This window comes from Hyperolius riggenbachi, chromosome 1 (assembly GCF_040937935.1).
Source record: "Hyperolius riggenbachi isolate aHypRig1 chromosome 1, aHypRig1.pri, whole genome shotgun sequence".
Lineage (NCBI taxonomy): Eukaryota > Metazoa > Chordata > Amphibia > Anura > Hyperoliidae > Hyperolius > Hyperolius riggenbachi.
Window position 1 is genome coordinate 341,729,378 of NC_090646.1, and position 26,762 is coordinate 341,756,139.

Here is a 26,762-nt window from a genome sequence, read left to right on the forward strand (position 1 = left end):
GTTGGGTAACATTTAATGCATTTATGTTTGAGGTAACTCTTGCTGCATTTCATACACGTGTGGTAATGCATGTACATTTCACATGTGTGCTGCATTTCATGTGTAGGGGGTAACATTTAATGCATTTTAACATGCATGGCAGGTAATGTTTGTCTCTTTTCCCATTTGTTGCATTACATGTGTCAGAAGTAAAGTTTGCCTTATTGCATGTGTTTGGGGAATCGTTTGCTGCACTTCATTTGTTGGAGGTAATGGTTGTTGCATGTCATATGTCAGAGGTAACGGTTGTTGCATTTCATGTGTCGGAGGCAACGCTTGCTGCATTTATTATTTCATGGTCATAGTGGCTGCATTTGATACTTTGGGGTTATTATTGCAGCATTTTGGGGGCCTCATGATTACTAAATGGTACGCTAATAAACCGTATCATGCAGTTTCTGCAGATTTATCATCTGCACATCCATGATGCTAATCTCCCGTTGCACCACATCATGGAAGAAATGCTGTTTCTTATGCATTTGAGGAACGCTGTCCTTAAAGGGAATGTCCAAGCAAAATAAAAAAATGAGTTTCACTTACCTGGGGCTTCTACCAGCCCCATGCAGCCATCCTGTGCCCTTGTAGTCACTCACTGCTGCTCCAGTCCCCCGCTGGCAGACGCATTGCATACATTTTTACGCATTCCTGCTAGTGCAGGAACATTAACACATACACTTTTACGCATTACTGGTTCAATGCGTAAAAATGTACGCATTGAACCAGTAACGCGTAAAAATGTATGTGTTACTGTTCCTGCACTAGCGGGAATGCGTAAAAACGTACGCAATGCGGCCCCCGACCTCCGAGGTCGGCAAGCTGCCAGCGGGGGACTGGAGCAGCGGTGTGTGACTACGAGGGCACAGGATGGCTGCATGAGGCTGGTAGAAGCCCCAGGTAAGTAAAACTCATTTTTTTATTTTGCTTGAACCTTCCCTTTAAGGTCACTTTGCCTAAGTGTCTTGAGAGGAAACTCTGGCCCACTGTTACATTACAGGTAACTCTGCATAGGTGGTTATGGCCATGACCATTTTTTGCTAATTAGCACTGATCTAACCTCACCTTCCCCCAGTACCCACTCAGTCCAACTTAAAGGGTACCTGAGAGAAAAAAATATATATACATACCTGGGGCTTCCTCCAGCCCCCTCCAGGCTGATTGCTCCCTTAACGTCCTCCTCTGCCACCTGGATCTTACGCAACTGGCTCTGGAAAACCCTCTAGTCAGGGCCAGTCCACGCTGGCACAGTCGGACTGCATGGCGCATGTGCTCCCTCGTCCCTGGGAGCATTCTGTACCTGTGCAGTAGTACTGTGCAGACGCAGGACGCTCCCTGCGCAGGTGCTGAATGCTCCCTGCATGCAAAGTATTATGCCCTGGACAAGTGGACTTTCAGGGGCCAATTCCTGAGGGTCCTGGTGGCGCAGGATGGAGAGGAAGCAATCATCCTGGAGGAAGCCCAAGGTATGTATAATATTTTCTCCTGTCCCAACTAAGATGTACTTTATATGCTTACCATGTGTTGAGAACCTATGGACTAGAAACTAGAGCATGCCTCCCCCTTCCTCCAAACTCATAACTCGCATAGAGGTAGAGCTAACACGTTTCAGTGTCCGAACCAACCACATCCTGTGTTGTTGAATGCTTCAATACTCTGTCAATTCACCATTATTCTTGCAAAAGCTCACCCATGTACGGGGGCCTCTACGCCCCGCACAGCAGCACACGCGCAAGCACTGAAATTATCAGACAAGGGAACAACAACAGCTAACTGCATGATCCTATTCCATACAGTGGCACCGCTACGCCTGCGCAGCAGCTATACTGACTTTTCTCTAGGGCACGGAACTCACAGTACAACTTGAGTTTCCAGGGGAATGTTTAAGACGGCCGCAAGTTACAGGTTCCGGAAACCGTCAAGGGGCTTCATAACACAAAATGGCGGCGCTGACAGGTGAGACGGAGGGTCATTTGGTTGTTTTGCTTTGCTTGTCAAGGTCACGTGTGTAATGTTATTGAGGGTCGCGTATCTGATATAGTGTGCTTTGTTCCAGCTCCCAGACTGCCTGCGCTCTGGGCTCAGGTCTCCCGGTAAGCGATAAACCCTCTGCAAGATCAGTAATTCGTGTAATTTTTTTTCTACTATCTTTCGCTGACACTTTTTATTTGTTCACCTTAAACAGACCACAGTGCCTGGCGGCTCTTCACACGCGGGTCTGGCAGCCAGCTTCCGACAATGACAGCAGTATTAGGTAACTATTGCATCCATTTCTGAACAGAATACATTTTCTGAACTCCATTCTAATGCACTTTTATTATTGTATAATACACCTAAAGCCAACATCTCATAGCTGATCATACTGTATCAGTACAAATAATTGTGAGGTTTTCACATTGTCATCTGTACACTGCAAGGTATTTTGGGCAGCTTGACCAACCTCTGAAGTTACTTACTGTTTTCCCAAGATTGTACTGAAGAGTGCTGCATTGTGCTTTATAAGTAGAATATTAAAAGGCATCCAAATTGTTTTACAGAATCCGTATTTAATCCATCTACTTTTGAAGCAAGTATCTGTGCAGGTTTCAGTGACTTTGCAGTTGGTGTAACCTGAATTCACACTGGGTTGACAAAGGTCTGTGACAAACTTTTATAATGGGTAAAAACCAAGATGGAGGTACACCTCCAAGGGACTTAATACCTTCTTGCTTTGGTAGAGGGGGATTGGAGGCTGCTGTACATACACTGGATCCTCGCGGATGAGGTCATTATCTGCCGCTGCAGCCAAGTTTCATCTAGCATCTAGGTTCTCAACGTGTGGTACGCGTACCCCAGGGCTTACTTCTGATGGTTCCAGGGGGTACTTGGGCTTGATATACTTCACGAACAATAACAAATTTAGAGTTTCAGAAAACTGTAAATCTTACTTAAACACCAAATTTAGTGTTTTAGCTAATTAAAAGCAATAGTAAATATTTGGAGATTGTTTAGAACCGATTATCATGTACTATGATTAAATATATATTTGTCAAGGGGTACTTGTGATAATGTTTACTATGCTAGGGGGTACTTGGCGAGTACAGGGTTTTAAAAGGGGTACACACCAATAAAATGGTGAGAAACAATGTAATATCTCTAAAGCCTCATACACACATATAAGGCATGCCGTCTGGCAGGGATAGGGACGGGACCCAATCTCGGGCGATATTGCAGAGCTGAGACTCTACAGACGTGTAGCTAGCCTGCAGACTAACATACAGCTGTATACATAACTTTATAGCTTCGTAGTGCAGTGAACAGTAGAAAGCTTTTGGATGCATTGGGATAGTGATATTAAACCACATCTCTAGTCATTTAATATTACTCTCCCAATTCCGCCACAGTTGGCGACATGCAAATAATTCAGAGTTACGTTATATGCAACTTGGAAACAAACCAGTCAGATGCGGCAGCATCATGGCTGATCCCTTGCAGATCATTAACAAAATTTTCAGTTTGTGTTGTACCCTGAAAAGGATGTCCTTGCTTGGTGTCTCAGCTGTGATGCTCTCTGCGTTTGAGACTATATGCAAAAGCTGATCTGGACACTAAGTAACCTAGATGCAAAAGTTAAAGAAGGCATTTTCCAGCTATTTAATAGGCTCATAAACCTCTTTATCTCAAAATGTAAAGTCTCTACGTCTTGGTCAGGTGCTATCTGGACATACTGCTGTTGTGTGCTCCTTCCTGTAATTGCCTGATGAAGCGGGTTTGACCTGCGAAACGCGTTGCAACCTTATTTGGAGTATACCAATAAATGTCCCTTTTGTGAATACACAGTTGTTGTGTCTGCTTGTGGGAGGTGAGTCCACCACTGCCTCCTAAGCAATAATTTTAAAACTTTTAAATATTGTTTTTATCCTTTTGGCGCCTCTGTTCTCTACCATAATACTCTCTACGTCTTGGTCAATCAGTTGGTCCTTGAATGCAATATTCTTGAAGTGTACCTGATGTTGCATGTAAAATTGTCGAAGTCCCTTTTTTTTTGCAATACGTCAACTGTTTGGCCAGGGTCACACTTAGCAGAATCGCATGAGTTTTCCAATATGTTCTATGGGGAAAACTAATGCGATTCTGCTAAGTATAACCTTGGCCTTTAGAATAAATCATAAAAATAAGTCTGTGCAGTGCTGCGGAGACTCCTAACAAATTTAAACTGTAATTAAAAGAGAAAATATGATAAAATATCATAACTTGTATATACAGTAATTAGCAGTGCCTAGTCAACAAAATAAAATAAACCAATCCAAAAACAAGTTATTTGTGCTGCTGCAATAAAGCAGATGCCATTTTTTTTTAAATCAAATATACATATCTAATTGTTACTGATGTCTGATCCGTACACAGGAATCTTTTATATAACCTAAATAACCTCTCCTCTGTAAGAATAAAACCTGATTTGTAGTTGTGTCACTAGTTGAGATGGTCAATGAGAAGCAAATAATTCTGTGTTGATGCAGGTTTATACACATTTTGTATGCAAATGTATGCACTACTTTTGCTCTTGAAATCAATTTAAGATGCTGTTAAATGTGGGGTTGGTGACTGCAAATTAAATTACATAGTAGTAGTAGTAGTACTATACTCTACATATGTACTCCCTGCAGAGCTTTTGCGAAACCACTTAGAATGTTGTGCACATTGATCAAAGGTGTTGTCTATCACCTGTAAACCTACTTCAGATCGTGCAGGAAGAATATGTAATAATTGATCAATCCCCTCTTTTTCCTGCAGAGTACCTGCACATCATTATTACATATACACACAGTTAGATGGCCCAGGGCCCAATCAATGTTCTTTGTTCCTGTCTGCACCATCTACAAGTGTTCTTACCAAGGACTAGTTTTGATTTGTATTTAACAGCTACTGTATAGCTATATCTTAAGTTATTAGTTAAAGGAGTACTGAAGGGGGCTCATAGGAAAAAGAGTTGAACTTTCCTGGGGCTTCTTATGGTCCCCCGCAGACGTCCTGTGCTCGCGCAGCCACTCGCCGATGCTCCGGTCTCTGCCGCCGGTAACTTCCGGGAGTTGCGCGGCCTAGTCCTTGCTCCCGCTGAAGTCACCAGGAGCGTACTGCGCCGGCGCAGTATGCTCCCGGGGACTTCAGCAGGAGTGAGGAGAAGACCACGCAGGCACTTAAGGTGCAGTGGATTTGATAAAATGGCCCAACACATTGTTTAAAGAGAACCCGAGTTGGGATTTACTTATGCTAGTGGGGCACAGAGGCTGGTTGTGCACACTAACCCCAGCCTCTGTTGCCCCATGGTGTGCCTCCAAGACCCCCCTGCGTGCCGCTATACCCCCTGCAGTGCTGGCGACACGCAGCGTGTCGCCAGCACAATGTTTACCTCTGCCTGTCTGTTAGCGCCGCTCCCCCGCCTCCTCCGTATCGGCTCTACCCGCCCTCGTCACTTCTCTCCAATCAGCGGAAGGGAAGTGACGCGGGCGGGAGGCGCCGATACGGAGGAGGCGGGGGAGCGGCGCTAACAGACAGGTAGAGGTAAACATTGTGCTGGCGACACGCTGCGTGTCCCCAGCACTGCGGGGGGTATAGCGGCGCGCAGGGGGGTCTTGGAGGCACACCATGAGGCAACAGAGGCTGGTGTTAGTGTGCACAACCAGCCTCTGTGCCCCACTAGCATAAGTAAATCCCACCTCGGGTTCTCTTTAATAAGATTTACTGGAATCCTGTATCAGCTGGGTTCTGGTGCATATATCTGCCTCCTTACAGAAAATCGTCCTGTCCTATCAGATATAGATGTTGGCTATGATGGGCCGAGATAGCTGACAGGGTAGAGTGTCTGCTTCCTGGCCAGGAGGTTTTTTTCTGTTTTTTTTTGTTCCCAAAAGCAGATGTCATCTTAATATTGCTTTAAAATTTCTAAGCTTTGGTAGTGATGAAATGCTTATATTACATACTTTCAATCAACAAGATTGTTGTATGTAAAGTAGAGTCGTCTGAGTCGGGAAAAAATTAAACCGAAGAGTTGGTTTCGGAGGATTTTTGCACTGACTCCACAGCTCCAAATCCATGTTTCCCCCCCCCCCCCCTTTTTTTTTTTTTCTTTTTTTTAAAAGAATAATTTGTCAGCTCACACACTTTTTTTTTTTTTTTTGTGTGTCTGTCTGCAGCACTATACCAGTTAGACAGAAGAGCAGCACTGTGCCTGTTGCAAAATCTTCAGCTCCGAGCAGCAAAGCAGAATTCATAGTTGCCAGACTTGATGACCTGGTGAACTGGGCTCGAAGGGTAATACTTTCATGAATATATATTTTTGTAACTTCTTTATAGTTTAATCCCAGAGTAAACCTGGGTTGTACGGTGTGATCCTATGATGAAAATGCACAACCAGAGGTTATTTTCTGTGGAAGCTGCATGCCAGAACATCCAGTAATTCAAGCAATAAAGGCTACCAAAATCTGGAAAAGATGAGGGAGTTCAGCTCCAGAACTTCTTAATTTGTCAGGCATCTCTAGAATTCATATTCTAGGCGTATACTATGAGCTTTGTGTAAAGTTCAAAACTGGCCATGTTTAAATGGACCCTTTCAGCATCTCTGTTGGTCTGCTGCAAGTCACTTAGGGAAAACTGCTAGTGCACCCAGTGTGAACTCGGCACAGCTTTTTAATATGCTTGCACTCTTTTTATATATGTTTTATTTTTATATAGTGATTGAAATTTAAGGGGTTCTGTGTAGGTTAAAAAGTAAAACAAGCTGACACTTACCTGGGGCTTCTATCAGCCCCCTGCAGCGGTAATGCCCCGTGCCGTCCTCTCCTGATGCGCCGTTCCCCGCCGCCACCACCGGGCATTATTTGGCTGACGACAGACGAATTATGCGCGTTCCTGTTCGTGTCATCGGGAGCTTACTGCGCTGGCGCAGTAAAGAGTTTTTTTTGTACTGCGCAGTAAGCTCTGACGGGTACAGAAGCTAGAGCTCAACCGCGCAGCCGCAGTGTAATCACTCGCGTGATTACACGGGGAACGGCGCATCAGGAGAGGACGGCACGGGACATGACCGCTGCAGGGGACTGATACAAGCCCCAGGTAAGTGTCAGCTTGTTTTACTTTTTAACCTACACAGAACTCCTTTAAGAGCAGGCCTAGGACCCTTTGGCAAATAAAGTAAAATTCTTATATTACAATCTCTTTGAAATACGGATTGTTCTGGCATGCAGTTTTCACCGAAGGTAACCTGCTTGAGTTTTGCATCCTATGTTTGAATTTGATTGTAGTTCATTTAAAAAAAAAAAAAATCTGGAGTTACCTGGGGCCTCCCTTAGCCCGTGAGGTCCCTTGGTGTCCTCTGGGTCCCCTCCGCGGTCCCGTTGGCAGCTCCATAAATCTGGTGACTACGGCTGCATCATTGCACCCGTCAACTTAAGGGTCCTGTGCATGCGCGGTACTCAGACTGAACCATGCATGCGCAGGACCTTTACTTCGATGGGTGTGATGCCACGCCAGGTACCTGGATGGCACATGAAAGACTTTGCCCAAAGTCCCGTACCTACCAGAGCTGCCAGTGGGACCACGGAGGGGACCCAGAAGACACCGAAGGACCTTGCAGGCTATGGGGGGCTGGGGGAAGGGCCAGGTAAGTCTCTTTAACTTACAGGAAATATGTGATCTTCACATTTTATATTGCTTATAGGCTGTGATTTAGAATATCTGTACACCCGTTTATTCATGCAATTATATCGGACAATCATATGACAGCAATGCAGAAACTGTTCGGGACATTCAGTTAATTTCTACATTAAAGCGGTATAAAACCCTGACATAATATTCAAAACATGTTTTCCTACTTTTTGTATGCCATACGGTTATCATATTTGCATTTGTGCATAAGTATTATTCATTTAGAAATTACAAGTTCCCAAAAGTACTGTTTTTTGCTGTTAGTGATGGCTAACACAGTACTATACCCTACTGCTACTACTATGCTTGAAGAAACCGCAATGTACCGCACTTTCCTGAAACTAAAGAAAGACCTGAAGAAACTTGCACAACTGGACAGCAACATCTTTTTCTTGACTACATGCAAAAAGGAAAAACTTATACCTCAAGGACTAAGGATACAGAATCCCACCCTGCATACATACAATAGCAGGTTTGCAGAAGAAATCTGCAGGAGGAGTTCGGAGAGAATACGGAATAACCTTATAGGAGTCTGCTATAACCATAAGAGCATTACAAAGGATGATGTACAGAGCCTGAAACTGTCTGTCTCTGAATGATGACCCCACTGGAGCATGGGATAAACTACAAACGTTCTATAGGAAACTACAGAGATTCCTAATTAACAAAAACTTCAGAGACTTAGAATTAAGAGTGGACGCCTGGATGCACAAGCAGCAGAAAAAGAGCAACCCATGGATACAATGAATCTTTCCTCTTATCAGGCTACTGAAGCTGAAATGTGAGTGCTCTCCAAAGGTCTGTCATTCTGCCCTGCGAGACCCATAGACAGGATTGCACTCTGTGGAGATATGGAGGAATTTTTCAGAAAGCTGCGGCTCAAGGAACACTACCATAAGGCTTGAAAAAACGAAGGGTCCGCACAATGCTCCTAAGATCCTTTAATCTTTATTATGGACGTATCCAAATAGGTCAACACACAAATCTAGCTGACATGTTTCGGACCTTCTGGTCCTTAATCATAGCTATGATTAAGGACCAGAAGGTCCGAAACATGTCAGCTAGATTTGTGTGTTGACCTATTTGGATACGTCCATAATAAAGATTAAAGGATCTTAGGAGCATTGTGCGGACCCTTCGTTTTTTCAAGATTGTATGGGACTGGCTATCCTGGTCTGGCACTGCTCTATCTGGGGTGAGCGGTTTCCACTTTTCTCCACTTCAACTACCATAAGGCTGCCTGTGATACAATGGATAATGGACCAAAACGCACCAGATCTAAAAAGAAAAAAAAAAGTGGACCCCCAAAGAAGGAAAAAACCCGGCCCTGGATAAATACATCAACAAATTCAGACACAGAATCTCTGACAGGATCCTGAATAAAAGACACTGGCCCAGAATGTAACACCACAGGAGCGACAGGCCATCAGATCCCTTAAGGAGAATGACATTATCATTAAACCAGCGGATAAAGGTGGTGACATAGTCAGAATGAACACCAGTGACTACATCCAGGAGGCACAAAGACAGCTATCAAACACCACTCACTATGCCAAATTACAGGGGGACCCCACAAAAGGCTACAGGATGGCACTCAATAGGATGGTTAACAGATTGCCTGCAAACATCAGACAACATGTAAGGATGCTTATCCCTGAAGAGCCTAGAACAGCCTGCTTTTACATGCTTCCCAAAATCCACAAAGAGGGAAACCCAGGCAGGCCCATAATCTCAGGGAGCGGAACTCTTACAGAGAACATCTCAGGGTGGCTGGAAAACATCTTGAAACCTCTTGTCTGTAAAAGACCCAGCTACATACAGGATACCACCCACCTCCTGAAAAAAAACTGACAGCCATCGGCCCAGTACCTGAGGGAACCATACTGGCCACTATGGACGCGGAGTCCCTGTACACGAACATCCCCCATGATGATGGTATTGCGGCCTGCCGTAAATATCTTTAGGGTCAGGGCATACCTGTAAAGCCTATTGCTGGACTGATCAAATTCATTCTCACTCATAACTCACTTCACTTTTGGACAGGACCTCTATTTACAGCAGATGGGCGTGGCAATGGGTTCACGATTTGCACCACAGTATGCAAATCTCTTCATGGCCAAAATCGAAGAGGAATACCTCAATGCATGTGGGATAAAACCCATGGCCTACTTCCACTTCATTGATGATATTTTAATCATCTGGTCCGCAAGTGAGGATAATCTTCTCCAGTTCCACAGGAACTTCAATGCCTTCCATCCTACAATCAAATTGAAACTTACCTACTCTCACACAGAGATTAACTTTCTGGACACCACCATATACATCAGGGGTAACAACCTACAAACCTGTGTATCGCAAACCAACACACCGTCCCACATACCTAAGATAAGATATGACCGTTTTCATCCCAAGCACATTAAGCAATGTAGTAATTTTACAGCCAAGCTATGAGGTACAACCGGATTTGTTCTGACAGGATGGACAGAGACGAGCACCTGGATCGCCTTAAGAACACTTTTTCATTAACCTTCCTGGTGTTATGGACGAGCTCAGCTCGTCCATTGCCGCCGAGTGTGATATCTCTTGCCCTGCTGGGCCGATTTCTACAAAATAATCTGTGCCACACGCAGCTAGCACTCTGCTAGCTGCGTGTGGTCTTCGATCACCGCCGCTCAGCGGCGATCCGCTGCGTGCAGCGGCAGAAGAGTGTTTTCCCCCCCCCCCCCCCCGCCTGAGCCCTGCGCTGCCTGGCCTGAACACTTTCGGGCAGCGCAAAGGGCTGGAATCGGAGTGGTCTGACGTCGGGACATCGAGCTGACGTCCATGACGTCATCCCGATCGTCGCCATGGCAACGGGGTAAGCCTAACAAGAAATCCCGCTCTCCGCGGGATTTCTTGTTACTTGTGATCGCCTAAAGCGATCGGGAGGGCACACCATGTGCGCCCTCTAGTGGGCTTTTATGGCTGCCAACTTTCAGTTGGCAGCATAAAAAAAAACCTACCGCCGTTACCCTGGCAATTTTAAATAGAACGCCAGGGTGGTTAAACAAGGTTACAGTCCTCCTATGGCTGAGGCCCAAATCAGGAAAGCCAGCATCATCCCCAAGACTGAACTCCTAAAATATAAGCAAAACCAGAAAGAGGACCGTGTCCCTTTTGGTTGTCACCTACAACCCACACCTGGAAATCTTAAGGATTGCTATGGAACATCATCCCATTTTACACAAGGATCACAGACTGAGAAAGATATTCCCTAAACCTCCCCTCTTGTCATTTCGGCAACCACACAATCTAAAACAGATGATTGTCAGGAGTTCTTTGAATAGGCCTCAACAAAACGGAACATCACCCTGCTGACAAAAAATATGTGGGGCCTGCAGACACATTTACTCCACTGACAGGTTAACGATACTAGATTCACAACAGGAGTAAAGAGTACAAGGCACATTTACCTGTGGTTCCACCAATCTGGTATATCTAATCATGTGTGCTAAATGCCCCAATGTTATGTACGTGGGAGAAACTGGACAAACTCTGCGCAAACGTATGAATGGACACAGGCACACTATTAACGATACCAAATCTGAACTCCCAGTTGCTATACACTTTCGTTCCAACGGACACCGCATATATGATCTTCGTGTCACTGCCCTGAAGGGTCGCTTTAAAACGTCAAAATGATCGATTAATAGCAGAACCATAATTTATAAATTGGTTCAAAGGTGTGGACAAGGGCTCGAATAAGGACAAAAACTTTTTATATTGGTATGAGGCTGATGATATTTGAACTCTTTCTCAGCCTATATAGCTGAACTTGTGAACTCAGAATTTACAATACCTCTGTGTCTGTCCAACTCCCAGGTCTGTGAGAAAGGAGTAAACTAGGATCCTTATCTCAGCTAACAACCTCTCACCCCACTTAAATGCTCTGTTTCAATTAAGGCATCTTAATGACATGTATTTATGCTTGAAAAAAAATCTGTTTTCCCTTTTGATGTTGCATGTATATAGCTGTCTGTACCACCAGCCTGCAAACTAACAGGATGTAAGCCCGACGAAGGCTGCAAGGCTGAAAGCTTGCTTATTCTTATTCATTTTTAGTTAGCCAATAAATGGTATCATCCTGATTTAAAACTTTTTGCTTTGAGCTGACTTTGCATTTGATTAATATTTTAAATATTTAAAATGTTTTTATTCGTTATGTATTGAAGGCAGAAATGCTTTGTCAGAGAATGTCACATTCCTCACTGGATACAATTATACAATTAAGTAAACATGAGATACCATCATCTCCACTTTCAGATTTCTCTGCCCTGAACTTTTAAGTCCTGTGTTTAACCCTTTGAATGCTGTTCTAGTAAAAAAAAGCAATGCTGGTTATATATAATCTGCTGTAAAAAAAAATTTAGAGCAAAGAAATGCTGGGCTTCATTCCGCTTTAAAGGGAACCAGAGACTAAGCACCCTTGTGTATTTTACCATATATATCAGTAAGAACATTAGAGAAAACACTTACCATGCTCTGTTTCATCCTCACTGCTAAATGTGGCTGTTAGCAGCTGTGATAAGAATCCCGGACTGAGCATTCAGTCTGACTTTGCAGGGAATAATTATAGCTGAGTCATTATAGCATAGCCACAAGGGGGCAAGCTTTGCCTTGAAAAGACACCAGAGAAGACAGACTCGGCTATAATCTTTCCATAGCAAAGCTAGACTGAGTGCTCAGTGGGGGATTCTTATTAGAGGTGATAACAGTCAGATTTAACAGAGAACAATGAAACAAAGAGCAGATTAGGGGTTTACTGTCATGTTCCCACTAATTTATAAGGTAAAATACAAGAGGGTGCTTCATCTCTGGTTCTCTTTAAACACTAGAATGGGGAAAAAATGTAATTTATGACCTTAGCATGATTACTTATGTTAGAGGGTCTGGTTTGATTATGCATGTAATGCAGTGTTGGACTAATCTCAGGAGCTATTTAGCAAAGTATACTTGAATATTCCAGAGGGTGCCTACTGCTGTGGATACACGGTACGTTTCTGTAACGTGTATCGACCAGCTGATAATATTCAGCTGGCCCGATCATGCCGCTCGACCCGAGCCCGTTCGATTCCCGCCGGCGGACAATGGCAGGGAATCGAGCGGTGATAAGGAAGCGCCAGCGGGGACGAGCGGCAATCGATCCGCGTGCACGAGCGGGGATGCGCTGGCTCGATCCGGCGCATAAAACGAGCCGTGTATGCACGGCATAACACTTTAAGTTTTGTTTCAAATTGTTGTCCAGATAGCTGGACCTAGACTGAACAGAATTTCTCCTGAATTCCATATGCATTTTTGTACCTTGGCTGTAACAGGTGATCTCCCAGCATTCTCTAAAAGCAGCAGTCTGGGTAGCTTTGGTGCGCTATATAGTATATCTGGTCAAGGGGAAATTAAATTCAAGAGAGTACCGTATACTCACAAAAGTGGGTTGCAGGTAATTTATTACAATAAAAACCTGACAACTGACCCCTCAAGAGGTAAGGCAAGCTAACAAACCGGAAGGGAGTCCACCTCTCAAAAAAAAAAAAAGTAAATACAGTTTAAAAAGTAAGATTTATCTGAAAATATGACTATTCTAGTCCGTTTGTGTCTTAATGAACGACTTGCTTATTAAATGGACACTCTTACTCTTGCGGTAAGTTCTGATAAATAATATGAGATTTTCTGGCAGATTTACTACCAAATCGATTTATTTTCAACATGTCCGATCTGATTTCCAATCGATTTTTCTGATTGATTTTCCATAGAAGTGAACGGAAAATCGATCGTAAATCAGATCGGACATGTTGGAAATCTATTTGGCAGTAAATCTCATCATGTGCTGCGGTGCGACGGTTAGCGGCGAATCGGCGGGTAGCGGCGGCGATCGGATTGCACACGCAGCTAGCAAAGTGCTAGCTGGGTGTAGCAAAAAAAAATATCATGCAAATCGGCCCAGCGGGGCCTGAGCGGCATAGCCCGAGCTCAGCTCGGGCTTACCGCCAGGAAGGTTAATGAAAGTATAGCTTGAAAATCATAAGCACAATGATAGCTTAAAGCAATCCCGACCTGAGGAAAAACGTTAAACAAAACATATCTGATCTGGGGGGCTAGTCAGGTACTGAAAAGTTAATAAAGCTATTACTGTATTTCTTTTGTTTTGCAGGTGCATATAGCAGATTTATATCAAACTTAAGGTGGCCACTAAAGATCCAATCGTATTCATCCAATTTTACCAAATCTACGTCGTATATTGGTAAAATGACTCGATATATAGACTGAATAATTTGGACAGGTCCCTTTTTTATATTACATAGAAATGGTAAGATTGGATGAAAAAGATTGGATCATTAGTGGCCACCATCACACATCGCTGCTGTTTAGTATTTTCACTTAAATTGTTGAATTTGTAAGAATTCTAGATTCCAGGAAAGCTCTTTACTATTTATTACTAATCTATTCTAAGTTTGGATTTGCTTTAAAGTGAACCTTATGCTGGGAATACACGATGATTTTTCAGGCGATTTACTGTCCGATTGGTTTTCTGATAATTTTTTTTTTTTTATTATTTTTTTTGTTTTTGTTTTATAAATTTCTCATATAAATGAATGAAAATCTTTCAGAGAAACGATTGAAAATCAGATCGGATTTGTCAAATTATCTGTCGAACCATCTATCTGCCCTAAAATCTCATGGTGCATTCTCAGCATTAACCTCCCTGGCGTTCTATTAAAATCGCCAGGGAGGCTGCGGGAGGGTTTTTTTCTTATAAAAAAAAAAACTATTTCATGCAGCCAACTGCAAGTTGGCTGCATGAAAGCCCACTAGATGGCGCTCTGGAGGCGTTCTTTCGATCGCCTCCGGCGCCTAGAATAAACAAGGAAGGCTGCAATGAGCAGCCTTCCTTGTTTTGCTTATATCGTCGCCATAGCGACGAGCGGAGTGACGTCATGGACGTCAGCCGACGTCCTGACGTCAGCCGCCTCCAATCCAGCCCTTAGCGCTGGCCGGAACTATATGTTCCGGCTGCGCAGGGCTCGGGCGGCTGGGGGGACCCTCTTTCGCCGCTGCTCGCGGCGGATCGCCGCAGAGCGGCGGCGATCAGGCAGCACACGCGGCTGGCAAAGTGCCGGCTGCGTGTGCTGCTTTTTATTTCATAAAAATCGGCCCAGCAGGGCCTGAGCGGCGACCTCCGGCGGTAATGGACGGGTATACTCGTCCATACCGTCAAGGAGGTTAAGTGAATATAAACTGGCGTGATAAATAATTGTATCTATCTTCCTACTCGTTCATTTTTAGAATATCCCACTGTTTTATGTTATATTTAAAAACTTAAAGTAGATTTTTGTTTCGTCTCTGCTCAATGACAGTCTTTTCATGTCCCAGAAAGCTAAAATACATGAACTATTGACCTTTATCCTTTGCAGTCAGAAGCCAGCTTCTGCCAGAGAGGAGTTTTATGGCTGTAATTCCTGATCAGTGAGGGTTATGCTATAGTCAGGCTGGGTCCCAAGTAGAGAGAAACTGTCACTTGCAAACATAAATGGTTAACTCTTTCAGGTATAAAATGAAAAAAGAAACACCGCATAATTTTTTTGTGTGCTTGACACTGTACATGCACATCTCCTCATGTAACTTAAAAGCGGAATATAACCCAGCATTTCATCTTTGCTCTAAAACATTATTTACAGCATATATGCATCCAGCTTTTTTTTTTTTTTTTTTTCCCTAGACCAGCATTCGAAGGGTTACACACAGAGCTTGATAGTTCAGTGCAGTGACATGTGGAGGCATCCGAAGTTGTAGATTGTTATCTTGTGTTTATGTATCAAGTGAGAAATATGACACATTCTCTGGCTGTGGAGAAGCAGCTCCACACAGAGAGTCAAAGCATGTCTGCCTTCAATACATAAGGAATAAAACCAGTTATTAATAAAATGCAAAGTCGGCTCACAAAGCAAAAAACTACTTTTGGGAACCTATAATTTCTAAATGAATAATACTTTGCACAAATGCAAATCTGATAAATGTATGGCATATAAAAAGTAGGAAAAAATGTTTTTATTGAATATTATGCCAGGGTTTTAAACTGCTTTAAAGTGGATCCGAGGTGCACTTTTACACATTGCATAATTGTGTTCCTTTCCTATTGTTTATAGGGCATTCCTCAAGCCAAATACTTTTTTGTTTTAATACTCTTAATTCCCTATAAACTAAAAAAAGCCACGCCCACAGGTTTCCAGAGAGCCAAGGCAGTAGCAAGGGCTCATGGGAGCTCATTCTGGGCAGGGGGAGGTGTTACTAGCCATTGATTTCAGAGGCAGAGGGAAGGAGGAGAGGGGATTAGGCTGATGGCTCAAGATACAGATAAGCCTGCTTCTGTCTAATGTTTACAAACAACATGGCTGCTGTCATTGTATCACAGGAATAAATAATCATATTCTATGAAAACTGTTTGCAGCTAGATTTGCTGTGTAAACCATTCAAAGTGTGTGTGTGTGTGTGTGTGTGTGTGTGTGTGTGTGTGTGTGTGTGTGTGTGTAAAAATATATAACAAGTTACTTGTTAGTTTTTCAATTCGGATCTGCTTTAAAGGGAAGTTTCAGGGAGGGATAAAAATCCGCATCCACTTACCTGGGGCTTCCTCCAGCCCGTGGCAGGCAGGAGGTGCCCTCGGCGCCGCTCCGGTGGCCGACCCGACCTGGCCAGGCTAGCGGCCAGGTCGGGCTTCTTCTGCGTTCCAAAATGCGCCTCACGGCGGCGCGCTGCCGTCCTCCGGGATGTACTACGCAGGCTCAGTAGTTCTGAGCCTGCACAGTAAAGCCCGGAGGACGTCCGATGACGTCAGCGCGCCGCCGTGAGGCGCATTTTGGAACGCAGAAGAAGCCTGGCCGCCGGCCTGGTCGGGTCGGCCACCGGAGACCACCGGGAGCCTGCGGAGCGGCGCCGAGGGCACCTCCTGCCTGCCACGGGCTGGAGGAAGCCCCAGGTAAGTGGATGCGGATTTTTTTTTTTTTTTGAACAGTCCCTGAACCTTCCCTTTAAGGTACCCCCTTTTTTTTTTTTTTTTTTTAAATTAGTATTTTCACACAGTACATACAGTCATCAGTATCAGAGCTAAAAGGAGGGAAGGGGGGAGGTTATTGCAGGAAACACCAGGTCCATAAGGTACACTTTAAGAAGAAGCTTTTTTTAATTTTTTTTAAAATGTGTATTGCTAGTTATGCATTGCAATCAAACGTTGGCTAAAAATAGAAAAATGGATAATCCTAGAGAATGATTGTCTGCTACTTAAAATAAGAAGTGAAGGTTTGCTCAGCTTGGATTACAAATAATGCAGTTCTTTCAACAATGGTGGCCATACACGGTACAATAAAAACGTTTGATTTTCCCGTTTCTTCGATCTAAATGATCGAATTGAATGAAAGTTGAAAATATTTTTTTTTTTCGATCAAAAAATTCGAACGATTATCTCGTTTTTTTTTCTGGAAAAATGATCGGACATGCTGGAAAAATCTTTATATTCGATCTAATGGAATAATCGAACTAAATTATCTAATTGAAAAATTGTGCCATGTATGGCCACCTCAAGATAGACCTTGTTTACAGAACCCTTTCAATCAACAATAAGCAGAACATATATGAATCTCAATAAGCTCTCTATATGCCAAATAATCATATTGTGATTATATAGACCATAAAAAACCCTTCCTTGCAGAGATTGAGTAGTTGTATAAGGGACTATTTAAATTTGCCTTATATCTACACAAGAGTTTACCGTGAGAAGAAAATAAGACAGTAGATTGTTGACACTTTCAGCTAGATTGATTTCATGCATTGTTTTTCCATGTTATTTCTGCAGAGTTCCCTGTGGCCCATGACCTTTGGGCTGGCATGCTGCGCTGTGGAAATGATGCACATGGCTGCTCCACGGTACGACATGGACAGGTTCGGAGTTGTTTTTCGAGCTAGTCCAAGACAAGCAGATGTTATGATTGTGGCTGGAACACTCACCAATAAAATGGCCCCTGCATTAAGAAAGGTAATACTTTCTCTTTTTTATTTTTATTTTTTTTTTTACCACTTAAGCACCAGCGGTCTCTGCCCTCTTAAGGACCAGAGACCGCCGTATAACGAATTGCCGCTACCGCCGGCCATACCGGAGCCACAGGCCACCCACTCTACCGTCTCTATGATGGAAGAGCCCTGTGAGCTGGTCAGGAGCTGCTTTCATTGGCTCCTGACTGCGTGATCAATGTAAGCCAATGGGAGTTACTTACACTGATGACGGCAGGGTGAGTGAGCTGCGGTGGGGAGACAGCGAGAACGCTTGGTGGCGGTGTTGTGAAATCTATGCCCTGGCAGGTATTAGAGTATCAAAATGTTGTTGCTTATAAGAACGTGGTACAGAGGTCTAAAGCAACCACAGACATTACGTCCTATGTTCCACATCACCACAATGTGTTAAGCTCTGTCTACCCCCTCCCCCCACCCTTTTCCCCCACATACCTGAGAGAACAGGCTGTTTTGAGATAGTAATGTGTGCCTTTTTTACCCACAGGTTTATGATCAGATGCCTGAACCACGTTATGTTGTTTCTATGGGCAGGTAGGTGCTCTTTGGTCTCTCACTGGGGAGGGCAGAAACATATCTAGGGTATGACAGGCAAGGCTTGTGCCCTGGGCTCCATGCTCTGCTATTTATACTCCAGATAGCTGTTGTGGCTGTGTTCAGCCAGAGACATAGGCTGCTTTTGGAGGTATAATCAGCTGTGTCTGATTGGTGTAGGCTCAGTGTCCCACTGTTAGTTTCGGCTGCGATGCCTTCCTTCCTACCTCATTTCCTAATCCTCGGATGTGGGCGGAGTGCTGGAGGATGGCACAGTGTGACTCTTATGCAGGCAAGGAAGAGCACAGACATCTAAGTGCTGTCATTGTACACTGTAGGGTGTCTCTTTGTTACTGGGGTACTTGCTTGTGCCATCTGTTTGGGGGGGGGGGGGGGGGGGGGGGTGGGGGGGCGGAGATTTGTTACTGTGGTATGTCATGGGCACTATCTGTTACTGGGGTCTATAATAGCGTGCTATTATTTTACAGGTGAGGGCGGGGGCGCGGTTATTTAGGAGAATGGCCTATCTAATCTTATTACCAGCCGGGCGGTATGGACGAGCTCAGCTCGTCCATCACCGCCGGAGGCTGCCGCTCAGGCCCTGCTGGGCCGATTTTAGTGAAATAAAAAGCAGCACACGCAGCCGGCACTTTGCCAGCCGCGTGTGCTGCCTGATCGCCGCCGCACTGCGGCGATCCGCCGCGAGCAGCGGCGAAAGAGGGTCCCCCCAGCCGCCTGAGCCCAGCGTAGCCGGAACAAAAAGTTCCGGCCAGCGCTAAGAGCTGGATCGGAGGCGGCTGACGTCAGGACGTCGGCTGACGTCCATGACGTCACTCCGCTCGTCGCTATGGCGATGATGTAAGCAAAACAAGGAAGGCCGCTCATTGCGGCCTTCCTTGTTTATTCTGGGCGCCGGAGGCGATCGGAAGAACGCCTCCGGAGCGCCCTCTAGTGGGCTTTCATGCAGCCAACTTTCAGTTGGCTGCATAAAATAGTTTTTTTTTTTTTTTTTTATTATTTAAAAAAAAAACCCTCCCGCAGCTGCCCTGGCGATCTTAATAGAACGCCAGGGTGGTTAAGGATATGCTGCCTAGTTGTTGTTTGGGGGCATGCTGCTGCCTAATTGGTTTTTGGGAAATGTGTCCAGGTAGGTAGATCTACCTATCACCATGGTCTATTTGCCACACCTCCTTCTTGCTGGTCATGTGTCAATTCAGGCCTTGTGCCAACACCAGGCCTTGTGCTTTCATAGGGTCAAAGGTCCTTAAAGCGGAACTGTAAATTGGAGAAAAACAAACTTTTCACTTACCTGGGGCCTTCCCCAAGCTCCCAGCAGCCTTCCTGTTCGCGTTCCAGCCCGCAGTAGCGTCCTGCGTTAATGGCGCAGGACACTGCTGCGGGCTGGAGCTCCACGAAAGCTTCAAGTAGTCCTGGGCACGCAGGCGCAGTCGACTTGCAAGACGGTAACAATATGAGCTGGCGGCAGCAGAACGGAAGATCGTGCAGTACCGGCGTGGGACAGGACGGCTGCTGGGGGTTTGGGAAAGCCTAAGGTAAGTAAAACAGTTTGTTTTTCTCTAATTTACAGTTCCGCTTTAAGGGCTTTCGAAGTCAGGGGCTTGTAAATCTAAGTGGCTCCACATTCATTATTGTTCAATTTTACCTAAAATGACCCTGGGCACTGCATTCCCCTTTGGTGGTAACTATAGAGTTGGGGGTGAAATGGTTAATGTTTAATATATATATATATATATATATATATATAATATATGCTACATTATCCAACTAGCCCTCCAGATTAGGTCATTTTTTGTTTTGTTTTTAAAATATTTTGCACGGTTTTCTTAAAATGTAACAGTTAATGGGAATTTTATACTTAAAGAGACACTTAAGCCAGGAAAAAGAGTCACCTGGGGCTTCTACCAGCCCCCTGCAGCAGTCCTGTGCCCTCGCAGCCACTCACTAATCCTCTGGTCCCCCGCTGCCAGCTAGTTTCATTTTTGCCGACAGGCCCGGCCACGCGTAGCTTTTTCCGCATTCCCAACTGCAATTAGTGCTGTTGCGGTCCGCAATAGCGCTCATTGCCGTCGAAAATGCGGAGAAAGCTACGCGTGGCCTGTGCCTGTCGGCAAAAACGAAACTAGCTGGCAGTGGGGGACCAGAGGATTAGTGAGTGGCTGCGAGGGCACAGGACTGCTGCAGGGGGCTAGTAGAAGCCCCAGGTGAGTAAAACTAATTTTTTTTTTTCCTGGCTTAAGGGTCCCTTTAAAGTGTACCTGAGGTGTTTTAAATGGGCGTATCTATACTTACCTGGGGATTCCTCCTGACCCATGTGATACTTGGGCTCCCTTGCCATCCTCTAAGTTCTCTTCTTAGCTAATCTAGCCGGTTGGGCTCTTCTGCATATGCGTGGCTTGGTGTTGTGTGCACTCCTGCAGTCAGTAACGTTCAGGGCCTGCGCAGCAGTACTGTGCAGACTCTGAACGTTCCCTGGCGTGTGGGGGTCGCCCGTGCAGGAGTGCACGACTGGCCAGATTACTAGCGGGCAAGAAGGAAAGAACAGAGCGGTTGGAGAGGACGGAGAGGGAGCCCATACACCTCATTGGTCTGGAGGAATCCCAGATAAGTATAAATACACCCATTTGAAACCTCTCGGGTTAGATTCACTTTAACTCTTATTTGCATCCCTGAATCTTACTTCAATGGAAGTTCGTGTATGGATTTGAATCCATATAGATATGAAGCATGAACTGTAAGCGAAAATAGGATAAAGTGCATTTGATTTCATTTTTATTTGCTTTCCACAGCTGTGCAAATGGAGGTGGTTATTATCATTACTCCTACTCTGTGGTGAGAGGCTGTGACAGAATTGTTCCTGTTGATATTTATGTTCCAGGTAAGTACATTTAGTTTCTATGTACCTTTCAGCAGGAAAGTGCTTTGTGCAAAAAGTTTGTGCTGTCTCATCCCCACACAAGGGAGAGTTAAATCCCAAACTCTGTTGTTTTTAACTAATGTGAGGTGTTCTAAGTTGAAGCCATAGTTATTACAGCATTACCTGTACTATGATTAATCACCAGTTTATGGGCATTTAGCGACCTTCCACTTTTCTGGCAGGCATCAGCACAGTCAGAACCTACCCAGTTGGGATAGCAACAGACAAGCAGGTCACTAAGATATGACAAAATGAGGGCAGAGACACCATTAAGAGCGTTTTTTTGACGTCGGCGACAGTCTCTAAGGGATAAACCAGCAAACACATCCACAATAAAGGCTCCTCTCTCGCTAAGCGCATTTATGCATGCATGCATGCATGCAGCAGCACAGTGTAGGACACACCCATAGCTTTAAATATGCAGCACATAACATATAGCTGCTTGTATCTGTCACTTTTATCTCACACATCTATCATGACTATGGACTGTAGCCATGCTGCACCAGAAACGCGGTACAGTGGGGTAAAGCATAACGCGCACAAATATGTGAAAGGGATCTTGCCTACACACATATACTCTACATACACACACCCTACACTTATTTACATGTTGTGCACACATATACCTTACAGAAATCCACATGCTCTGCATTCTGCATCACACACACACTTATGCATATTTTTGCTATGTAAATAACATAAACACACACACAACTCTTACATGCAATGCACACATTAACCTACATTTGCTCACACGCTCTCTGTCTCTCTCTCTCTCTGTCTCTCTCTCTCTCTCTCGTCTCTCTCTCTCTCTCTCTCTCTCTCTCTCTCTCTCTCTCTCTCTCTCTGTACTAATATATAAACACACACACACACCCCACACCCCACACACGCCACACACACACACGCCACACACACACACACACACACACCCCACTTTCCTACACTCTACTATCCCTCAACTTTAACCATGTCTAACGGACACCAATCTGCTAGCACATTTTGCTACATTCTCTTGTCCTCTAACTTTCACTATGCCCAATTGGCAACAATCTGCTAGTAGATTTTAAATGCATGAATATAGCCAGTCCCACTCTCCCACAATTTGTACAATTTGACCCCATATCTGGCCCGTTTGCTAGGAATGCACTGTTTAATCCCTAGCCTGCTTAGGGATTAGTCGATGGCAATCTGATACTCTGGCACATAAACCTCAGCAAACCTTTGATTCACGTGGCTGATTAGAGGACGTAACTATAAAGTACACCTGAACTGAGAGGGATATGATGGCTGCCATGTATTTCCTTTTAATCAATACGAGTTACCTTGGCAGTCCTGCTAATCTCTCTGGCTGCAGTTGTGTCAGAATCACCCACCTAAATCAAGCATGGAGCTAGTCTAATTAGACTCCATTCAGAAGCATCTGATCTGCATGGTTGTTCAAGGTCTGTGGCTAAAAGGATTAGAGGCGGAGGGCCAGCAGAACTGCCAGGCAATCTGCATTGTTTAAAAGGAAATAAATATGGCAGCCTCTGTTAAAAAATCAAGTGGCATTACATTTTCTGTAGCCACTGATATGCCACTTCTGGCTGTAAAGGCGGACACATTAAACATACTCTCTTCCCCTGCCTGCCCTCTGACTACAGGATTAGCGTACTGGCCCTTCATCTGCTAAAGGAGTCAGTGTCACTACTTATAGCAGGAACAGTGCCCCTCGCCTGCAATTCTCCTCTTGGCCATTGAGGTGGTGGCCCAGCAGACTCGGATTACAAGATACAAGATGGTTTTTATTCGCCAAGTACGGTTGTTGCCGTACTCAGAATTGCTTGTGGTACACATGGCTTGGGCAAGTAGATAATAATAGTTGTACATTTTACATACACGGCGACAAGTTACACATACTAACAGCATTTACAATACATTAGCGGGTACAGAGAAGAGAAGGCAGAACAGCAATATTAAGGCAGGTATGCTGGTTTCAGGCTAGGACGGAAGAGTCAGGGGTCAGAGTTGTTGAGCAGCAGAACTGCCTGAGGGAAGAAAGAGTTCCTGCGCCTGGTTGTCTTGGATGGGATAGTTCGGAAGCTGCGGCCGGATGGGAGGGGCTCAAAGAAGCTGCTGCCAGGGTGGGTGGGGTCGCAGGAAATCCTGGTGGCCCTCTTTCTCATCCTAGCCGCATGGAGGAGATCGAGAGGTGGCAGGGGCGATCCGATGATCCTTTCTGCCTCATTAATGATTCTTTGCAGTTTGTCTGTCGTTGGCCGTTGCGCGGGCGTACCAGACGATAACTGAGGAGCAAAGTATGGACTCCGTGGTAGCGGTGTAGAAGCTGGTCAGCAGCTCCCGAGGCATGCCACTTAGTCACTCTTGTTTAGTGACACAATATAAGAAAGGACCCAGAGCCTTCCTTTTTTTTTTTTTTTTTTTTTTTTTTTTAGGTAAGTATCTGGCTTTTTTGTTTGTTTGTTTGTTTGTTTAAAGAGACTCTACAAAAAAAAAATGCTCCTGGGCTGGGTACTCGCCTCGGGAGTAGGAAGGCTCTGGATCCTACCAAGTTTTCACCCGTCGTCCTCCGTCCCACAGCGGCCTCACTCTGGCCCACGGAATGCACAGCCAACTATTTGTCAGGCTGTGCAAAATTTACCTTTTCCTGTTCCAGCGGGGGCGCTGTTGCGGCTCTCCGCCCGGATATAGGAGAGAATAGCCGACTGGGGTCGGCTATTTCCGAGCCAAGAGCCGATCCTGTGCTGGACCCGGGAAGGTAATGAAATGAACTATATCTTGTTCTTTTCGCCACCAATTAGGCTCTCCTTAGGTGGGACATTATGCCAAGAATTATTTTATTCTAAATGTGTTTTAATGGGAAAATATGAAAAAATTTGGGAAAAATTTATTTTTCAGTTTTTGGCCTTTATAGTTTTTAAATAATGCATGCCACTGTAATTAAAACCCATGAAATGTATTTGCCCATTTGTCCCGGTTATAAAACAGTTTAAAATATGTCCCTATCACAATGTTTGGCGCCAATATTTTATTTGGAAATAAAGGTGCATTTTTTTCAGTTTTGCGTCCATCTCTAATTACAAGCCCATAGTTTATAAAGTTACAGTGTTATACCCTCTTGACATAAATATTTAAAACGTTCAGTCCCTAAGGTAACTATTTATGTATTTTTTTATTTTTTTTTATTGTATTTTTTTATTTTTATTTTTTATTACAAAAAAAATAAAATATTGGAGTGTGGGAGGTAATCAGTTAATTTTTAATGTTTTATTGTATTTGTATATGAAAAATGCTTTAGGGTGTAGTTTTACTATTTGACCACAAGATGGCCCCAGTGAGTTTTTGTTTATGCGACCTGCAAGCGTACAGGAAGTACGCTTGCAGGAAGTTCAGGGAGGCCGGGCAACTTTTTTTTTTCACAATGATCACGCTGCTTCTCGTAGAAGCAGCTGATCATTGCGGGGGGCTTAGATCAACAAACGGGAAAGGTTTTTCCCGTTCATTGATCTCCGAGCGGGTGGCAGTGTGCACGGGGGCATGCATGAGCGCGGGGGCACGCGGACGATTGAGCAAAAGGGCAAGAACGGCGTCAGGTACGGATTTCTCCGTCCCCTGGTGGTAACAGGGTGGAAAAAGGGACGGAGAAATCTGTACGGCTGGGTGTAGAGTTGTTGAAGTACTGGTAGGATGAAGAGACCCAGTGGAAGACTGATGCTGTCCCTGGGCTGCCTCCTGGATATCACATACTGGCTACTTCAGAGACTTGTTCCATCCTTGGGAGTCACATGGTCAATTCTGATCAATCCACCAGCTACATCTACAGAGGACAGGGAGTTGGCTATCGTGCACTGGCAGCACAATGCGTGTGCAACCTTTGTACTGCATCAGACGTATAAAGCCTGCAACGGTGCAAGTGATGTTAGATAAGATCTCTGATCTAATATCAACTAGGACACAATCTTAAATTATGAGGTATATATTGATTATGCACTACATTTAATAGTGTTTGCCTTTCTAGGAGCAGATCATGACTATTCAGAAGGTGCTATGACTGTACTTCTCTTTGTATTTACTTTTTAGGCTGCCCACCCACTGCTGAAGCGCTTTTATATGGTATTTTGCAACTTCAAAAGAAGATCAAAAGAGAAAAGAAAATCAGACTTTGGTATAGGGACTAAGTGAGAGTATTTTGTTTGTGTATTTATATGCCGAGATGGTTAGTACATCCCTAATACTAAGAGTGTAATTGTGCTCCTGCCACTACAATGTTATATATATATATTTTTTTTTTTTCCTCACTCTCTCTAAAAATATACATCATAATGCAGAGTGAATTACTGACTTGTATTAGGAACCATTAAAGAGAATTCTAAACAGCTGACTGTCCTTCCTTCCCTCGCATGGTTCTTTTCCACAGAGTTCCCGCTCGCACACCTGGAGCAGCTCACATGCCCATAATAAGATAACACATAGATCAAAGAGAAATGTAACACCTGTCTCACAGCGTAACAGAACCTGCAAAGATACTTTCCCCAACTGTAGCCATCTAGTGTTTGACTTCTGCTCGGCATATGTTTCATATTTAAAGGTCACTTAAAGGGAGTGGGATATAAAGGCTGCCAAATTGATTTCCAAACTTCATTCAGAATACTCTAATCTAATGATTGTTCTGGCTAAAAAGATGTGAAGCAAAGAACTGCCAGGCAATTTGCATTGCTTAAAAGGAAATAAATCTGGCAGCCTCCAAATCCCTCTAAACTTCAGGTGTCCTTTAAAGCCATGTTTCTCATCCTGGGGTTCGCAGGCCCCTGGGGGTACATAGGCACCTGTCAGGGGATCCATCATGGGCTGCAAACAAAATGGCAGATCTCGCCCCCAGGTGTGGAGGTGCAGCGATCTTGCCGGTCACTGTGGGACTCTCGGAAGGCCAGCAGAAGGCCTATGGGAAAATAGTGTCCAGAGCCCAGCACTGGAGTCTAAATATGTGTCCAGTGCTGAACACCAGCCACCATTTTCCTGTAGCCCTGCGCTTCCTGTCAGCATAGCGCAGGAGATTGGCACCTGGAGCTGCAGCAGTGGAGGTTGAAGAGCAGTGCTGGAAAGACAGGAGGGGCATTACCTGCCTGGTGAGTATTTTATTTTTAGGTGCTACCACTACAGCAGGGATATTATAGGAGACACTAATTAGGGGGGAAAGTGGAAAAAAGGTTAACTCTGCCTAATATATTTTATGGGGAAACATTGCCTAATGTGTTTAAGTGAAAGTATTGCATGCAGTGCATTATACACGTTATTAGCTGCGTTGGACGGTTTGCACATGCTCAGTAATGCCTTGGAAACATACATTTCATTCTACTGCATGAGACTGTACCAGGGCATGAAGTTGCGGTGTGACTTTTTTTGGGGGGCATTGCGTTTGTAATTTGCGTTGCGACTGTCGCAAAAGTAAAAGAGGCCTTAGAGAAATTATTTGCAATATGGT

General features: G+C 44.4%; 1 protein-coding gene across 1 annotated transcript; it reads left to right on the forward strand.

Moving 5' to 3' along the window:
• Nucleotides 1-1,887: 1,887 nt before the first annotated feature.
• On the forward strand, nucleotides 1,888-25,656 carry NDUFS7 (NADH:ubiquinone oxidoreductase core subunit S7). The gene is made up of 8 exons (XM_068271219.1): nucleotides 1,888-1,989; nucleotides 2,090-2,126; nucleotides 2,219-2,287; nucleotides 6,207-6,324; nucleotides 17,597-17,776; nucleotides 18,296-18,342; nucleotides 21,150-21,238; nucleotides 25,361-25,656. The coding sequence occupies exons 1-8, from the start codon at nucleotides 1,974-1,976 to the stop codon at nucleotides 25,456-25,458; spliced, it is 654 nt and encodes a 217-aa protein (XP_068127320.1). The 5' UTR covers nucleotides 1,888-1,973; the 3' UTR covers nucleotides 25,459-25,656.
• The last annotated feature ends 1,106 nt before the right edge of the window (nucleotides 25,657-26,762 follow it).

What these genes read in the sequence shown, in the direction of transcription:
- NDUFS7 (XM_068271219.1), top strand. An exon ending in GACAATGACAGCAGTATTAG is followed by an intron (nt 2,288 to 6,206) that starts GTAACTATTGCA and finishes GTCTGTCTGCAG; the next exon opens with CACTATACCAGTTAGACAGA. An exon ending in TGGCCCCTGCATTAAGAAAG is followed by an intron (nt 17,777 to 18,295) that starts GTAATACTTTCT and finishes TTTTACCCACAG; the next exon opens with GTTTATGATCAGATGCCTGA.